Raw genomic sequence first — 17178 nt, forward strand, 5'->3', positions numbered from 1 at the left:
CTCGGGCGGGTGACGGCTCGATCTCGACCGGGCCCTTCCCGGTTCCGTGGTTGTTTGGCCGGAGCTCTTTTGGGTGATTGCCTGGGCGCCGTTTTCGAAGGCAGGAGCGTGGTGAAGCTACCCGATCTTCTACGTTTTCTCCGAGGCCTGGAACCTACTACCTCCGGGCCTCCTGAGGGGGAAGAACCAACCGGTAGCGCTCGAAGAGGTGTGGGGAGGGAGGGAAGAGCCGGGGAGCGGGGTGGGAGCTCGGGCACAGTCCCCCCACATCGCCAAAATCAGGCTTTAGGGGGTGTGTGTGTGTCCCTGTCCTCCCAGCCCCGGGCCTGCTCCCCCTCCGAAGCGCGGTTGCCCTCAGTCCTGAGGTGAGGGGACACCTCCCCTGGGACACCCCTGGCTGTCCCCAGCCCGGCTGTGGTGTGGGGGGGTTCGGGTGTCCCCCCCAAGGGTGAGGGTGACCCCTCCTGGCTCCTCATGCCCAGGGATGAGGGGTTTGCTGGAGTGGAGCCCGGCTGTGGAGCTCCACTCCATATATCGCAGGGCAGGGGTGTCAGCTAGGAACAGACCTCCCAAAAATAGATAAGGAGCAGGGTAAGAGAAGTGTAAGAGCAGTGATTTGCTCTTAGAAAGCATAGGTGGGTTTGTGTTGGGGTTCTGAGTCCTGTAAACCCTTCAGTAGAATTTTAAAAGCATTTGACTTTGCTACGGTCTTGTCCAAAAATGTGACTCTGCTCTCTCTTTGCTTGTCAATATACGCTGTAAACTCCTTGAGATAGAGACTTGTAGAAAGAGGCTTGTCTCTCGGCACGTCTGCCTCTGGATTATCAAACACTTTCTTGTGGCTCTTAATACTCGTGAAATGCTTTTTGTCTCATTCTTGCTCTGGATGCCTCTCTCTTGCTCTGCACCTTCTTACTCTGACCATGGCTAGCAATGAACTCAAAGTGCTGGGGAACTCGTGGTAATGTTTTAACTCCAGTTATACAGCTAATTAAGCCTTGGAGAGCAGGGAAGTGCCGGCAGTGGAGAAGGTCAGGAGGAGAGTTTGTCTCTGGATGGTCACGTTGTGTTTTGACCTTGTGTTTCAGAGACGCTGTCGTACACGGATGACACGGCCATGAGCAGGTCGGTGGTGCAGTCCCTGCTGGCCAAGAGAGAGTTCGATGAAGTTGACATGGCCAAGAGGTAAGGACTGCAGCCAGCTCGGGGGGCAGGGGGCTGGCGTTTACTCATGATGGCAAAACTGTTAAAAGATTCAGCAATTGCTGTGATTTTCTGTGAAAGGGGACGGGGGCTAAAGCAAAGTCACTGTTCATTTGCAGAGGGAAAAAAAAGTAGAAAAGTGGTGACTAATCCTGTGATTTATTGTGTCCTGGAATGTGCAGCAGCGTTAGCTTTAGTGTGGGTTCAGCCTGCTTTGAATTGAAGCAGGGTGGGAGATGCTGTCTTGCAGCCCTGGTGTGCCTTCACCTTGGTGGAAGACAGGGCGCAGAAATTTCAGAAGCGTTTCCTTTCATGTTTATTTGTTGCTATTTATGTTTGTACTTCCCTTAATTTAGTTAGCGAATATTAGTGAGGTCAGCTTCAGTTTGTTTATGATCCATTTCCCTTTTGAATCCTCAGCCCTGGTAGCATTTGGTTCCACTTAAGGGAGAACATTTATTTGTTTAGAAAACTCTTCCATTGAACTTGAACAAAAGACTTTCTCTGTGGTTGTGACCCACGGAAATGTTTCCAGTTTGCTTCTATTTTGAGGCAAAGTTGAGAGGGAAACAAGTGGGTTGAGAAAGGTGATGTTTATACACCCTTTCCTCCTTTCGTACCAGTTTTTGGGAATCAGATTCTTTCCCTACAGAACTCAATCACTTGAACCCTGGCTGTCACCGCATTATCCATGTGGTATTAATTCACCTCCTCGAGTGGCTGTATAAAATACAGCCTCTTTGCAGCCTTCACCAAATATCCCATGTGGTTCTTCTCACCCGTGTAACCACCTCTCCCTTGCCCACGCCAGGTTTGCTGAGGAGTACAAGAAGGAGCCCAACAGGGGCTATGGGATGGCTGTCGTCAACGTCTTCAAGAAGCTCCTGAGCCCCAAGTGCAACGACGTGTTTGAACCAGCAAGAGCCCAGTTTAATGGGAAGGGCTCCTATGGCAACGGCGGTGCCATGAGGGTGGCAGGCATCCCCCTGGTGTATTCTGATGTCCAGGACGTTAAGAAGGTACCCTTCTGGGCTCCTTGGCCTGGGGAGCCACTCCTGTCAGGCCGGTCTCGCCGTCATCCCTCAGGCAGGTTTGCTAAGGATGTGTTTTCTCCATTGGCAGTTTGCAAGGCTGAGTGCTGAGTTAACCCACGCCAACTCCCGGGGAGCCACTCCTGTCAGGCCGGTCTCGTAGTCATCTCTCAGGTTTGCTAAGGATGTGTTTTCTTCATTGGCAGTTTGCAAAGCTGAGTGCTGAGTTAACCCACGCCAACTCCCTGGGCTACAACGGGGCCATCCTGCAGGCCCTGGCCGTGCATCTGGCCCTGCAGGGAGAGCTCAGCAAGGAGACCTTCCTGGAGCAGCTCATTAGCCACATGGAAGACGTGGAGGCAGATGATAAGTCTCTTACTGACGCCCGAGCGTAAGTAGCTGTGAGGAGCACTAACTGCTGTGTACAGTTGGTTCTGGCCCTTTGTGTTCTCTCTTCTTCATTGTGCTCTCGTTTCCAGGCTGGGATTTGAGGATTTACCGTTTTCAAGGCGTCTAAAGAAAATAAAGGAGTTTTTGGAGCTCAGCAGTGTTCCCAAAGCAGATGTATTGTTTGAATTAGGTAAGTACCTTTCTTACTTATGAGTATGAGGCAGGAGTTGGAAGCAGGACTAACAGCAAACCTGGCTGATGTGTCCTCCCTCCAATTGCCAGCTTGTCAGACACAGAATGTGCTGGAAAGGCTGTGCTCACCACTCAGGTCTTGATCCTCTGTATTGGTGGGAAAAAAATGTCATTCTAAGAAAAACTTATCAGGAGTAACATTTCTTAATATTCAAAGATCTCTTGTCTTAATGGCCCTTGGATTTTCCTGTTGGATGGGAACGGGTAGGTGTGTCCTGCCAGACTGGCCGGGTGTAGCTGGGGGTTGTTCTCCAGATGTGAGTCCTACTGGGGGACTACAGGGAGATTTCTAGGATGCAAACCTTTGCACCTTGTTGTGCTAAAACCAGTGACACTGGTGTTGAAAGTAACTGGCAATGGGAAGTGGTGGTTAGAAGGGCAAAGGTACTTCTGTGGGAAGCAAGAAACAAGTGTCCTGCAGCAATGAAGGTGACTGGTTTTGTTAACAGGGAACGGCATTGCCGCTCTGCGCTCTGTCCCTACTGCCATCTACTCCTTCCTGCGCTGTATGGACGCTGACCCAGATATCCCTGACCACTACAACAACCTGCAGAGGACCATCATCTACTGTATCTCTCTGGGCGGAGACACAGACACCATTGCTACCATGGCAGGAGCCATCGCAGGGGCTTATTACGGGGAGGAACAGATCCCCCCGAGCTGGGAGCAGAGCTGTGAAGCTTTTCAAGAGACGCAGAAGCTGGCAAATAGCTTGTATGAACTCTACAGCCAGCGGCTCTGAGCTCCCAGGGCAGCCTCCTTGCTGAAGGCAAAGCGGGTGGTCACCTCTGCTTTTCTGGTGAGAAACGTGGTGGTGGATCCGTGCCATCTGCAGACGCCAGCGAGCCCTGGCTTGAGAGAGACACCTCCTGCTGAGAGCCAAGAGCTGGAAGCACGGGCTGGTTTGGAAGAGGGGGGACATGGCCAGCAGTTGGGGTTCAGCTGGGAAGCGGCTGCATGTGGTGCCTTGGACAGTGGCTGTGTCTCCTCTGAAGTGTATAGAGCATCGAGTTTTTCATACGATTTCTGCTTCTTGCTTTGTCCCACCCCGATGCCATTGTGTGACTTTGTCATTGCAGTCACTCTGACTTTCTTGCTGTTTTCTTTCTGTGTGCCCTGGCCTTGTCTCAGTTGTTAGTGGCCTGTCCTGTGGTGGCTTCGGCAGGCTCCAGCGCCCCTCTGAATACACCAAGGACGCTTGGATGACCAGCTAAAAGGTGTAGGTGGGGGTTATCAGAGAGGCACATCCCTGGAGAGCCCGGGACGTCCTGCGTGGTGGCACGGGTCACCTCCTGTGCTGTGGAGTGAGGGTGCTGGAGCACAGACCCCCCAGGGAGATTCGCTTCCTTAAAGGCAGAGTGAAAAGTGGTGGAGATTGGAGAGGGGATTTCTTTGCGTGGCTACTGGCATTGTGAGAAACACCTTTGGTGCTCACAGACACAATCCCAGCTGGCTCGTTTACTGTTGGAAGAGGGTGTAGCCAATTACTGCCCCTTTGCTGTCCTGTGCTCTGCTGTCCACCTGCCACCACCCTCACCTGTGGCATTTTGTGTTGCTTTATGTGGCTCTCGCACTGCCCCTGCTCTGGCTGTCCCTGCTCTGGCTGCCCCTTTGCTCCTGATCCCTGTGGCCCGAGTTTTTGTTGCTGTCCTGTGTCTGCCCAGAGCACCCAGTGAGGCTGCGGTTTAAATCTGAGTGGAGGTAGTTGTGAAACCTCGTGTTACACAAGGCTGGAATTCCTGGTTCTGCTGCAGTCAGTGACAAAAATGAACTGGGCAGGAAGCAGGAGTTACTCCTCAGAGTTTTAAAACTTTGTACTTGGTACCCTGTGGCCTGAGGTTTTGTTGCTGTCCTGTGTCTGCCCAGAGCACCCAGTGAGGCTGCGGTTTAAATCTGAGTGGAGGTAGTTGTGAAACCTCGTGTTACACAAGGCTGGAATTCCTGGTTCTGCTGCAGTCAGTGACAAAAATGAACTGGGCAGGAAGCAGGAGTTACTCCTCAGAGTTTTAAAACTTTGTACTTGGTAAGAATCGTGTGAAAATAAAGGGAAAGAGAGGTTAATTGGGGGGAGAACATATCAGAGCTTAAAAGAATCTGTGCATTTGAAGCTGGTGCTGGTGGCCAAGAACGTTCTAGCAAAGCTGTGTTGTTCCAGACCTTCACCTTCAAAACCTTTGCCCGGTGGAGCCGGTCAGAAAGGGAGTGCCAGCTTTGGGTACGGCAGAACATAGCAGAGCTTAAAAGAATTTGTGGATTTGAAGCTGGTGCCAGTGGCCAGTTCCAGAGTTTCACCTTCAAAACCTTTGCCCGGTGGAGCCGGTCAGAAAGGGAGTGCCAGCTTTGGGTACGGCACATCTAAAAAGGGTTAAAAGCTTTTTAATAACTGAAAACAAAAAGAGGCAAGCAGTCGTCATATGGAAATGCTTATAAATGTGAATGTGACAATGTAATTCTCTATAATCTGTTTCTGGTGACACCGGGTGGTGACGGTTCTGCTCAGAGCTCGCTCCCCGCCGGCGGCACGTGGGGGTTTGTGGGGGGCACTCGGGGAGAGCTGGCACAATGGGCCCTTCCAGTTCCACCTTCCCTCGAATGCCCGTCTCCCATGTGATGCTTTAAGGGGTTCTCTTTGTATAAATGAGTATCTCGTCCTGAGAACATGTGGAATTTTGGTCTATTGTATATTTATATATTGTGCTGCAGATCTGAGATGTAAAATGTCGAGTTTTTCACATTATTCTGCCAGAAGTGTGAACATATTCACGGAATAATTATTTAAAAGATGCTTTCTTTTTAAAGCAGCTTTAGAATTTTAAATGTTTGGAACTCATGAAGAGCAGAAGTGCTCCTGTTTACAAAATAGAGCTCATTTTCAGCCAAAATTTAAATGTATACTAAAACATTTAGCTCTGACTTCCTCGGAAAGAAATAAAATCACTTAGTTATCTTTGTTAATGAAGCCCTGCTCCTTGTCTCTTCATTCAAGTCGTGAAGTTGGGCGTGAAGTACTCAATGACAAGTTTCTCCCAATCCCAGACTTCAATTTAAGACTCAACCTGAAACTGCCTTGTTACAGCCTCTTGAAATCTTGCTGTAGGAAGCAGAATGGAAGTTGTTTGGTGCTGGTTAGAGACATCTGCATGTTGCCGAGACTCGTGCTTCACTTGGGGTGAGTTTTAACCACTGGAAATTGCTGTAAAAAGGATTTTCAGGCGGGCACTCTTGGCTCGGAGCCGGACGGGGCAGCTGGAGTTTGGGAAAGCCCTGGAGCTGTGGTCCATGAGAGCGGGAAGCGTCGATGGTGCGTGTCAGGGAGCTGGGCTGGTGGTTTGCAGTGAGGAGCAGCACCTGGAAGGAGTTTGGCTGCTGGGGTCCAGCGTGTGATGGTGGTGCAGAGACCGGGGAGCGCAGTGTCCCCGTGGCAGGAGCATCCCTTTTCTTCATTGTCGGCTTCTGCAGGAATCTGCCAGGCTCCTCTGGAGGTTTTCCACCTGCAGCATGTAACGGCTCCTCTGCCTGGGAACATCAGGTGGGAAAACATATTTATCTCTCTCTATTCTTTTTACTTTTAGTCTCTGGAAGTGATTTGCTTCCAGGTGATTGGCCGTTTCTCCCGTGTGCTGCTGAACCGGCAGCTTTTCCCGCCCAGGATGCGGAGGGTGGCTCCAGACAAGGCAAAACGTGGCAAAAAGCCTCTAATGGAAAACCCAGAGAAGGGAGAGGGAATCCCCAACACCTTGACTTAAATTCCTCAGATTAATAACTGCCACTCTGGAAGGGTCTGGATTTCATCGTTTTGTAAAAATGAACTTCTGGAGATGGGAATCTTCTCCTTAATCACAAGAACCTTCTTACATAAGAGCAGTAATTGGCAAGGAGATCTGCCGGGAAGGAGCGAGCTGGATTTGGGAAGGAAATAGTGCAAGAGGTCTCGGAATGCTCTCAGGAGCCCCTTGATGAGAGGACAAAGGCACAGCTGAGCCCACCTTTTATACAATAAGTTTTATTGATGTTTTGTCAATACAATCAAGTACTGCAGTTTTAGTTCTGAAGAGAAGGCCAGTTTCTGATCACAAAAAGAGTGCATTTTAGACCAACTTTTACTATGACAGACAGTGCATGTAATAAAGTATTTACAAAACTAAAAACCTCTATATACTAGGTTAGAAATGAAGATACTAGAGGCAAATTTAAAAAAAATAGTAAGAATTTGTATATAAAAATGCACATTGTAATGCAGTTTTCATAATTAAAAATAGACGTACTTCATCCAACCCAACCTTCTTTGCTGTTGCGATAGAAACCCAAACCCCGTGCGCTCGCACACACGACAGAAAATGACCCTTTTCTGCTGGCGAATACCACGTACTCAGTTACTCCAGAAGAAAAAACTCTTCCTGACAGTGTCTGCTTTAGTGAACAGCCTCCCTCGTCCTGTGCATCGTTGGTTGTTTTGTTGTTGTTTTTTTTTCTAGCCTAACTCTATGTGCGTGTAATATCTCTGCCTTTCAGTTCCTGTGTAGGTGTAAGAGGTTACACAGCTGCGGAAGGGTGATTGCGGTTTATGCTCTGCACGTGAAGGGAAAGTGAAATTGCCAAAGAATATCTACAGCACTGAAGGAGTTAATGTCTCGGGGTGGTTATAGTGAGGATTTCTGTCATCGCTTTTTTGCCAGCTAGAACAAGAAGTTTTGAATAAAACGGGACAAAAAAGAGGTGGGATGTAGGTTAGGACACGGTATAAATAAGTTGCTTTGCTGAGTAACGGGATGAAGCTTCCACCCCGGTGTGGGGCTGGGGCTGGGGAAGCTCCTGGCCCTGCTGCAGGTGGGGTGGATGTGGTGCTGCCAGCCCTGCCACCGCAGGAACGGGCCCCGGGGCCATGGAGGGAACCGGACCCCGCTGCCCCCGGGGCCTGGCGTGGCACCAGCTCCAGCCTGTGGCTGTTCTCCACGGGGGAAGCTGCTCCAGGGAAGGAGACGCAGGCCCCGTCCTCACACCCTCCTCCCAAACCCAGGCTTGAAGAAAACATCTCACCTTCCACTTGGAATTTCAGGGACTCTCTGTGTGGCTCCTGCTCCTGCTGGGAAATAACCCAGTATGGTCAAAGCACGAACAGTCCCCACACCCCCCTGCCTCCAGGAGTTAAAAACATCCACTGGGGCAGCCTTTCTGCTTGAGAAACTTTCATCTTTATATGAAACTTGCAGCTCTATGTGGAGAAAATCCCCGGCAGGGGGGACAAACCAGCCCAGCCCCAGCCGGGCAGGACCTGAAGCACTGACCCTTCCACTCATAACTTTCCTTTTTGGGTTTCTTCCTTTCAGGGATAGGTGTGTTTTTAAGAGGAAGCCCTGGATGGCGAGAGGCAGAAAGAGAGGACAGGCTTCAGGAGAAAAAACAAACAAACGAAACAAGACAGAAAGAGAAAAAGAAAAGTTGCTTAAATATCTTGTACAGTCCGACTGGAGCACAATCCCGAGTCCCATCCTTGCTACATTTCTGTGGCCATAGAACAGGCTTCAGAAAAAGTGGAGGGTAAGAGTTGCTCAGCTGGTGACCGAATCGTTGCTGTTGTCTGAGGGCTGTGCTGCTGCAGAGGGGACACGTGGGGTGACGCTGGGGGACGAGCTCCAGCAGCTCGTGGTGCTGGGGGGGAGGGATGGTGGGACTCGGCGTGCGAGTGGCGACGACTGTTCTACCACGAAAAAATCTGCAAAGCAACAGGGCCCAGTGGCTCCCGCTGGCAATGGAGAGAGCAGCCCAGTAGAGTCTCTCTCACACCCTTCCCAGAACCTTGTAGCTCCTACTCAGCTCGACATTTCAAGCATTAGTGAGACAAAGTGGTAACAACAGACAAATGTGACTCTTTTTTTTTTTCTTTTTTTTTTTCTTTTTTTTTTAACCTAAGTCACAGAGTGGCACCTGGAATATGGCGCACTTTTACAGGTACATATTGCACTAGACTTGTAAATAACATTGTTAAGTAGATAATAGCACCATTGTAAAATGACCGAATAGAAAGTTAGAACGAACACTATTTTTTTTTTTTTTTCTTAATTAAAAGGTCCCCAGAGAAAGGGGGGACGCCGACGCAAAAGTTTACACATCCCGAAATAGTGAGACAGTAAAAGCAAGTTGTCCGTTAAGTGGCACTTCCAAGAAAGCATAACTACCCCTTCTCTTGCACCAGGCTAGAAGCACCCTACGCCGGGCCCGCGGGGCCAGCTGGGTGTTGGCCAACGAAGAAGATGCTGACGAGGCCCGGCGTGTCTCCGGGCTGCGAAGAAACAGAGAGGACAGAGCTCGCCCTTGGACTTGGCAGCAGCTGAGTTAACCCGAGAGAGGATCGTTGTTCGTCGCAGGGGTCCCGGCTTCCCTCGGCGGCTTTGGAACAGGTCGTCTGTCATCCTCCCAGGTACCAACGCCTGGATGGTTTTATTCCTAAAGGTGCTGGGGGGGGAGGGTTAAAAATAATATTTACTTCTTATAAGAAGGTGCTTATGCAAAGTGTGTCCACTTTTTATGATTATAAATCCATCCACACTGAATCCGGAGTGAATCGGAGAGACTGCCTCGAAGCGCAGTCTGAAAGAACAGGCATCAGTGAGACTGGAACTTGGGAATCTGATGGTTTGGGAAGGAAATTTCTCAATCCATCAGGGATCTCTGCTGCTGTAGAGGTTCGTGGTAGGTGCCTGGGACCCCTGTGCTAGTTAGCAAATAACACCATCCGTTACAACAGCTGTGTTTATTTAACTCATACTGAAAAAGGGAAACAAGGGCACTTGATTATGGACTGGAAGGGTCTGGTCTTCCAGGTGACCCTCCCTGGACCACAGAGCAGTTTACTGCGGAGCCAGATCCTTGCCATCCCAAGCGTGTTCCTGTGTTTGATGTACAGTCACCAGGGTAAAATTTAATTCCAAATTTGCTTTGATGAGGGGATCACTCCCCTCCTGCCTTCTCCCTCCCAAAAAAAAGAAAAAAGAAAGATAGATAGATGTCTCCTTTCCGATTACCCTCTTGACTCATGGATCAAACAGCGTGAAGCAAGGTCCCATAACAACGGCTTGCGCGTTCTTCCCAGTGATTTTTCTTTTTTGTATTAATTTTAAAAAACTTTTTTATCAAAAAAACAAAAACAAAAACAAAACGACAGTTTATGGCTAAAGTGGATGAAAAGGAAATGTGCCCAACAGCCGTTATGTGGGGCAGAGCAGGAACCCGGAGAAGGAGGAGTGGATGTATTCCGTGGAGTACAACCCGTTGGCCTGGTCCGAGGGCATTTGTACCCAGACTTGGTCGTTCTCCTTGAGTTCAAGCACGGCACTGCCCGAGGCCTGGTCCAGGTACCCCTTTTTGTACTCGTCGTAGGTGTAGGTGGCGGGCACGTTGTTCTTATAAAGCGCCACCCAAACGTTAGTCCCTTTGACGTGCACATGGTAGGCAAAGTAGTAGATGCCGGATATGGGGCAGGTGAATATCCCGGTGACTGGGTTGTAGCCGTTGTGCCCGTTATACAAAGTCCGGTCGAACTTGACCGGCATTCCCGAGGCCGGGAAGGGGGAGGTGAGGATGGCGGTGAAGGCTGGCGCGATGCGGGCGGAGAGCTCTCCTCGCCCGTACTGCGGCTTCCCCGGCTTGCCGTTGCCCAGCACGGCCCCCTCCACGCCGCCGTCCGGCAGGTGCAGCCCCGCGATGCCCGTCTCGTCGAACACCCCGGGCGCTCCCGGTGGCCCAGGTGGCCCCGGTGGGCCCGGTGGCCCGTTCATCCCTGGTGTTCCCGGCATTCCTGGGGGGCCGATGGGTCCAGCCATGCCGGGCTCACCCGTCTTCCCCTCACCGGGAACCCCAGGGAGCCCGGGTTCTCCTTTCAGCCCCGGTAACCCCTGAGGCCCCATGGGACCAGCAGGTCCTTGCAAGCCCGGGATGCCGGAGGGGCCCCTCAGCCCTGGCTGCCCCGGGATTCCCCCGTCCCCTTTTGGCCCAGGGCCACCCGTTAATCCCGGCACCCCCGGGAGGCCAATGAACCCCGGTTCTCCTTTGGGGCCCGTTGGGCCAGGGGGTCCCTGTGACCCTGGCAGGCCCCTTTCTCCCGGCACCCCTGGCTTCCCCGCGAAGCCGTTCAGGCCCTGGTCGCCGCGCATCCCCGGCATTCCTGGGGGCCCGCTCGGCCCCACATCCCCTTTGGAGCCGGGCAGCCCGTGTTTGCCCGGCAGCCCCATGGACCCTGGCGGGCCTGGTGGCCCAATGATGCCGGCAGGGCCGGGCTCACCTGGCTCCCCATCAACACCAGGTTCCCCCTTATCACCGATGGCTCCTGGCACCCCAGGCTGCCCACGGTCTCCTTTTAGGCCGGGCAACCCCGGCTTCCCGTAGCCCGTTGGGCCGGGCAAACCAGGGAGGCCACGGATGCCGGGCTCTCCCTTCGGTCCCATGGGGCCCTGTATCCCCGGCACCCCCGCGACGCCCGGGACGCCGATCCCGTCGATGCCAGGGGGTCCCCGTGGCCCCACGGGGCCAGGCTCCCCATTGACGCCAGGCCCACCTGGGGGGCCCATGTCGCCCTTCTCCCCCGGCGCGCCCGGCAGGCCGTCAAGGCCGGGTTTTCCTACGCCGACGGGACCTGGGGGCCCTGCGGGACCGGGAGGACCCCCATTGCCCCGGGGCCCTGGTAGCCCTGGCTTCCCCACACCATTTTCACCCTTCATCCCTCTCTCTCCACGGGGACCCGGCTCTCCTTTAGGGCCAGGCTCACCCCGAAACCCGGGCAGACCGGGGCCGCCCTGGGGGCCTGGCTTCCCATTGACTGAGATGCCGGCCGGCCCTGGCAGCCCCGGGGGGCCGGGCAGTCCTCTTGGCCCTTGCTCTCCTCGCATGCCGGGCTCACCCTTGGCTCCGGGCATCCCTTTCATGCCCGCCTTTCCGGGGAGTCCTGGGATGCCGGGTTTCCCAATGCCTGAGAAGCCGGGGGGCCCGGCAGGACCGGGCTGGCCGTGCATCCCCGGCTTCCCCGTGCCCGGCTTTCCTGGGTAGCCAGGGGGCCCGGGGGGTCCACGTGGGCCAGGCTTCCCTGGGGGTCCTGGCTCCCCTTTGAGGTCCATGGGCAGCAGCGGCGGCATGTCTGTGGAGAGAGGAGACAGGGAGCTTTACTGGGGCCGGCGGTGCCTGGCGCATGATGCTCTCAGGGTGCTAAACCCCTGCCTGGGTCTGTACTTGCAAGAGTGCCCTCATCTAAAAATGGTTTTATTTAAACTTGGCCACAGTGGCTTCCTGGGCCAGCACATCAGCAGGACTGTCTTGAGGCAAGACCTTGGCCAGAGCCCAGGGCACTAATTCAAGCCTTATTCTGTCCGTCCCTCCACAGAGGGTGTCAACAAGCCCAGGGACTGCCGTGGGCTCTGGCAGTGCTGTTCTGGGATGACCTACTGCAGGATTATTTTAGGAGCTGGATTCAAACCTCCCGCTGCCTCACTTCCCAGCGGCCTCCAAAGCACCGTGGGATTCAGTGGCTCCTGCCTGGGCTCAGCCCCGAGGATGGGGACAGAGCCAGCCAAGACTGAGGATAATCCCTCCGCCCTGTCCCTTGAGTCCAGGGCCTCGGGAGACCTTTAAGCCTTTTGGATTAAAAAGAAAACTCTTGGACGTGTACTCGAGAGACCAAAGAGGTGGTTCGTGTATGGGTTAAGACATGCCCGCGGTGCTCACTGGCTCAGCTCCCGTGTCCAGCAAGGCAGAGAAAAACCCACCAATAATAATAATAATCATAATAATAATAAAAGGCGCTGAGGCTGGAGGAAAAGCCAATAGCTGCGAGGGAAACGCAACCTCAGTTACATCCAAATGAGTCAGCCCAGCTGGGGATAGGCCGTAACCACTTGACATTTAAAGAATTTATAGAGGTCTTTTGCAAACGGATATAAGAAAGAAACTAATGGGCTGAGAGACTACAAAGCTGAGGAGAGCCAGATTACATGCCCACCGCAGCTCAGTACTTAGAGCGCAGACGTGAGCATAAATAACTCCGTGAGGCCGGCCCAGGCAGGGTGTCGCTTCCCACGTGACACCAGGAATGGGTGAGAAAGAATAAATCTGACAAACTCTTTTTTTTTGGGAAGCTTGAAACGAAGGGAATACATGGCAGTTGCACGTACGTGGGGCTATGCTGAGAAATGCGAAGGGCAGAGGAAAAGGCCTTGAGACCTTGGACAAATTCTAACCAAATCTGCCCCAAAGTTGAACGTTCCAATCAGGAACAGATCTGTACGGGCAAGTTCCTGGGATGGGAATGGATCCTGTCTGGGATGGGAGCAGAATGGCCCGTTGCACGAGGCTGTGAGCCCCACATGGCACTGAGGAGGAGGAGGCAGGGGGTCCCGGGGGGCTGCCAGCCCGGCCCCCGCTGAGCCGGGCCCCGGGAGCAGGGACACCCGCAGCGCCAGGATCCGCCAACACAGAGATTTTCTCGGTCAATGGGAAAAGATTAGGGGAGATTTGAGACACGTGAAAAGAATAACTGTGGCGGCAGCCGGCACCGCTCCGGTGCATCGGGGCAGCTCTACCCTTCGTAAGCGCAGCAATTAGCTCCGGCCGCGGCCAGGCCTGGTGCCTGCTTGTTTTTCTTTTGGTAATGGAAACATTTTCAGAGCTTATCTACATATCAGCGCCTGGCCCACGGCCTAGGCTGTAAGAGAGGTCACTCGGCTGTGGAAATTAAGGAAATACTTGTCTGCCGTGACATCGCCACTGGATTTCTCCTGCTCCTCACCCCAGAAAACGGTGTGGGAAAGAAGGCAAGGGAGATGGGAAGTGTTGTGCTGAAGCAGATTTCTGGGGTTTGAATTCTGGAAAAATTTTTCTCCAGAAAATCATTTCAATGTGTTTTCTCCCCCCTCCCCCTTTGTTGTTTTTTTGGTTGTTTGTTTTTTTTTTTTTTCCTTCATGCAATAGTTTTAAAAGAATGAGTTTTCTAGGTCATTTTGTATGGAATCAGAACAAGGATCTACAGCTGAGCCCACGAAGGAAGGGAAAAGCACACGAACACTCTCTCACACAAGGCAGCGAAGAGAAACGCCAGGCGGGAGCTGCCAACTCGCAGGCGGCCAAAAAAGCAGACGGGAAAACCAAACCGGGGACGTTAGCGGAGAGAAACTGGGACATTGCAGCCCCAGCGGTGTCCGATTTCAAAAGACCATGTCTTACCACAGACGCATGTCTCGGAGCTCTGCATTTCACAGCAGCAGCATGGGGTTATGTGTTCCCCTCGAAGCATGAACAAAGCTGCCATGAATGCTAATGCACAGAGCCAGCTGGGGCAGCGGGAAGGGGAAGGAGCAGGCATGGCCCCTGCCAGCTCTGGCCTGGGCACCGCAGAGCCTTCCACCTCCTCAGGGGCATGGACACGTCTGGGTGGATCCCACAGCCCCTCTGGAGCTACGTCGTCCCAATAAGGACCCCCACAGGCCTGGAGCAGGGACTGGGCAGCACGGACTGGCCGGCAGAGGAATAACCCAGCGTGATGGGAAGCGGTTCCCAGGCAGGAGCAGTCAGCAGTGGGTCTGGCCAGCGCGGCCGGATGACGGCGCAGGAAGGAGAGGTTGGCTGCTCCAGGAAGGAGAGGTTGGCTGCTCCGTGGCAGAGCCCGGCCGAGCTCCTTCCAGCGCTGCTGCCAAGCCCTGTCTCGTGAGAGCCAGCTTCACAGCCTCACGGGGACGTTGTGTGGGACCAGCATCTCTCATCCCACCTGAGCCGCGCGGGGATGCTCAGCACAGGGCCCAGCCACAGCCCTCCCAGAGCAAGGGGACAGAGGGAAGCATGGATGGGGCAGACATTTCCCTGTTAGCAGGAGCTCAGGGACCTGGAGGCCTCTTGGCCACACGCAGCCAGCAGGGAGGACAGGACTCTGTCTCTTCAAAAGCAGCAGGACCCGTGGGCCACCTGCTCTGGGGCCACTGGCCAGCGCAGCCCTGAAGGCAGAGGCTGGGTCTGGGCTCCCCACTGAGCCTGCCCAAGCCTGGGGAGGTGAAAAGTGCTCCTCTACCTTTGCAGCTGAGGCTGCTTGTCCTGGGGTGAGCCCTGTCGTTGTGGGGGGAGCTCCATCACTTGCCTGGCACAAACCCCCACCCTGGCCATCGCCTGTGCCCTACCGGTGCCACCCTGGGATGCTGCTGGCTTGGGAAAATGCTTCCCAATCCCCGCCAGCACCCAGCAGTGGTTTTACCTGGCTGCAAGCTGCACCCACATGGTTTTAACCAAGCCAAAATAACCCCAAAAATATCTGCCTCAATGCTTTTCGTGTTTTAGCCTTTAACAGCATTTCCTGTCAGAGCTGCCTCCGTGCTCCTGGGGAGTCTGGTTTTGGGATAGAAAAGGTGTCTGGCACCCTGAGGAAACCAGCCCTGGCTCTCACTAGATGGCACCCCCAGCCTGGCGGGAGCCCCCGCAGCCCCGGGCCCATCCTGGCCCCCCAAGTGGGGGTCCCAGCCCCGGGGCCAGGCTGGGGCAGCCCAGGGGGGGCCCCGCACAGCTCCCCACCAGCCCGGGGTAACCGGCAGGGGCACGGCACGGCCCTGCGCCGTCGCGGCGAGTCAGCTGAGCTCCCCAAGCAGGGCAGGAGGCCAGCAGGGATTTTCCTTGCCAAACGCGAGGTTAAGCAGAGATGGGAGCTTGGGGGGATCCAGGAGGCACTGGCTTCCCCAGCAGCCTCCTGCGGCCCCCCCAGCCAGTGGCTCAGGCTGCAGCTGCCCCCCTGCCCATCCTGTCCAGCCCAGGGGTTTTAGGAGGGTGACGTCCAGGGGACTCCCGTGCTCTGCACCTTGCCAGGAGCCCTGCACTGCTCTCTCCATCACACTTAGCAGGCAGCACTGCTCACAGGCAGCACAAGCCGCTCCGATGCATAGGAAGAAGAGGGGAAAAAAGAAGGAAAACCAGCAGGGAGATATTTGAATCCTGTCCCACCAGCAGCTGAAACGTTCCTGCGCTACGCTGGAAGGTTTTGTCTCTGGCTGGGATTCAGAGACCAGCTTTACAACAGCTGGGAAGGGGGCAGGGATGGGGGGGCTCGGAGCACGCTGCGGCTCCAGGTTTCGCTGTGTGTTTTCTGACATATGTGCTGAGCTGAACTCCTGATAAGCCATTCAGCCCAGCAGTAAATCAGCCACCGGCAGCCAAGCCTTCTCCAGTTTCTCCTCCCAGAGCCAAGATTTCAGCTCCCCGGAGGGTCCGGGTCTGTGTGAGCCCACGGGGAGGGCTCCGGTGGCTTTTCCCACTTCCCAAGGGCCAAACCCTGACCCAGCAGGTCTGGGCACCTGAGCCCCAGTGCTGCCCCGTCCCACAGAGCTGCCAGCTCTCTGGGAAGAGCCTTGGGGACTGCTGTGTTTGGTATCAAGGGCTCAGAGCCCCCCCTCCATCCCCCTTTTGAGTTGAAGATGCTGCTGCCCCGGGTGCAGCGGGGGCTGTGTGTGCCTCAGGGAGGTGTTGGGGGTCTCACTGGGCAGAGGGACCCCTGATGAGTCAGGAAGTGCCAGAGAAACTCAGTCACACTCAACACTTGCTGTTTGCAAAGACCCCAAGCTCCCCAGCTGTCACCCAGGGCCTGTGCAATTAACCCACGCTAATAACCTCCTGGTGTGGGGCACTGATGGACCCTCCTGTGCCTTCCAACCTCCAGCACCTGGGGCTGGGCTTAAAAGGAGGTCTGGGCAGAGACGTGGGGCTACAGCAGGGGCAGGGGATGGTGTGCAGGCAGGACACAGTGTGCAGGCAGGGCAGCTCAGAACAGGCAGTTTCAAAAGGCTGGGGCTGGGCTGGACGTGGAGCAGGAGCCATGGCCTCAGCACCTCTGCCCCCCCCCTGTGCAGCACATGTCACTCGGTGGGGAGAGATTTAACACGTGTGGAGTCTCTGGTGGCTGCTCTCTGAGGGAGGAAAGGTCTCTCTCCTGCTCTCCCCTCACTAGGCTGGGTCTTGGCTCCAGCCTTGGCCCTCTTCCCTTTCCCAGCTGGTGCAAAAGGCAGGCAGGGAAAAGGGAATAGGTGGAGGAGTGGAAAAACCCTTGCTGGGAGGGCTCTGGTTTAACAGCAGTGTGAGGGAGAGATGGAAAAGGCCAGGGCTCCTGCACCTGCGCTGAGCCTCAAAGGTACCAGCAAACGTGCAGGAGGACAGGAGAAAAGGCTCAGGGGTTCCTTTTGTGCCCCAGCTCCCACAGCGGGGACCCAAGGGTGCCCACCCAGCCCGAGCAAAGGGATCCGCTTCTCACCTCGGCCTCTTGGTGCCCACTGTTGACCTTCTGCACTGGGTT

General features: G+C 54.5%; 2 protein-coding genes across 2 annotated transcripts in view; one reads left to right on the forward strand and one right to left on the reverse strand.

Moving 5' to 3' along the window:
- Positions 1-6: 6 nt before the first annotated feature.
- On the forward strand, positions 7-4693 carry ADPRHL2 (ADP-ribosylhydrolase like 2). The gene is made up of 6 exons (XM_014946562.1): positions 7-193; positions 1089-1185; positions 2015-2222; positions 2441-2625; positions 2714-2814; positions 3326-4693. Exons 2-6 carry the CDS (start codon positions 1118-1120, stop codon positions 3616-3618), a joined length of 855 nt encoding a protein of 284 aa, XP_014802048.1. The 5' UTR covers positions 7-193; positions 1089-1117; the 3' UTR covers positions 3619-4693.
- A 2170-nt stretch (positions 4694-6863) lies between these two features.
- COL8A2 (collagen, type VIII, alpha 2) overlaps positions 6864-17178 on the reverse strand; it is a 62140-nt gene continuing 51825 nt past the window's right edge. Inside the window, exon 3 of the mRNA XM_014946561.1 lies at positions 6864-12003. Within this exon, the coding sequence (XP_014802047.1) occupies positions 10082-12003 (1922 nt within the window). The 3' untranslated portion in view covers positions 6864-10081. The remainder of the gene's footprint in view (positions 12004-17178) is intronic.

Source organism: Calidris pugnax, unplaced genomic scaffold (genome assembly GCF_001431845.1).
Source record: "Calidris pugnax isolate Ruff unplaced genomic scaffold, ASM143184v1 scaffold113, whole genome shotgun sequence".
In the NCBI taxonomy this organism is placed as follows: Eukaryota; Metazoa; Chordata; class Aves; order Charadriiformes; family Scolopacidae; genus Calidris; species Calidris pugnax.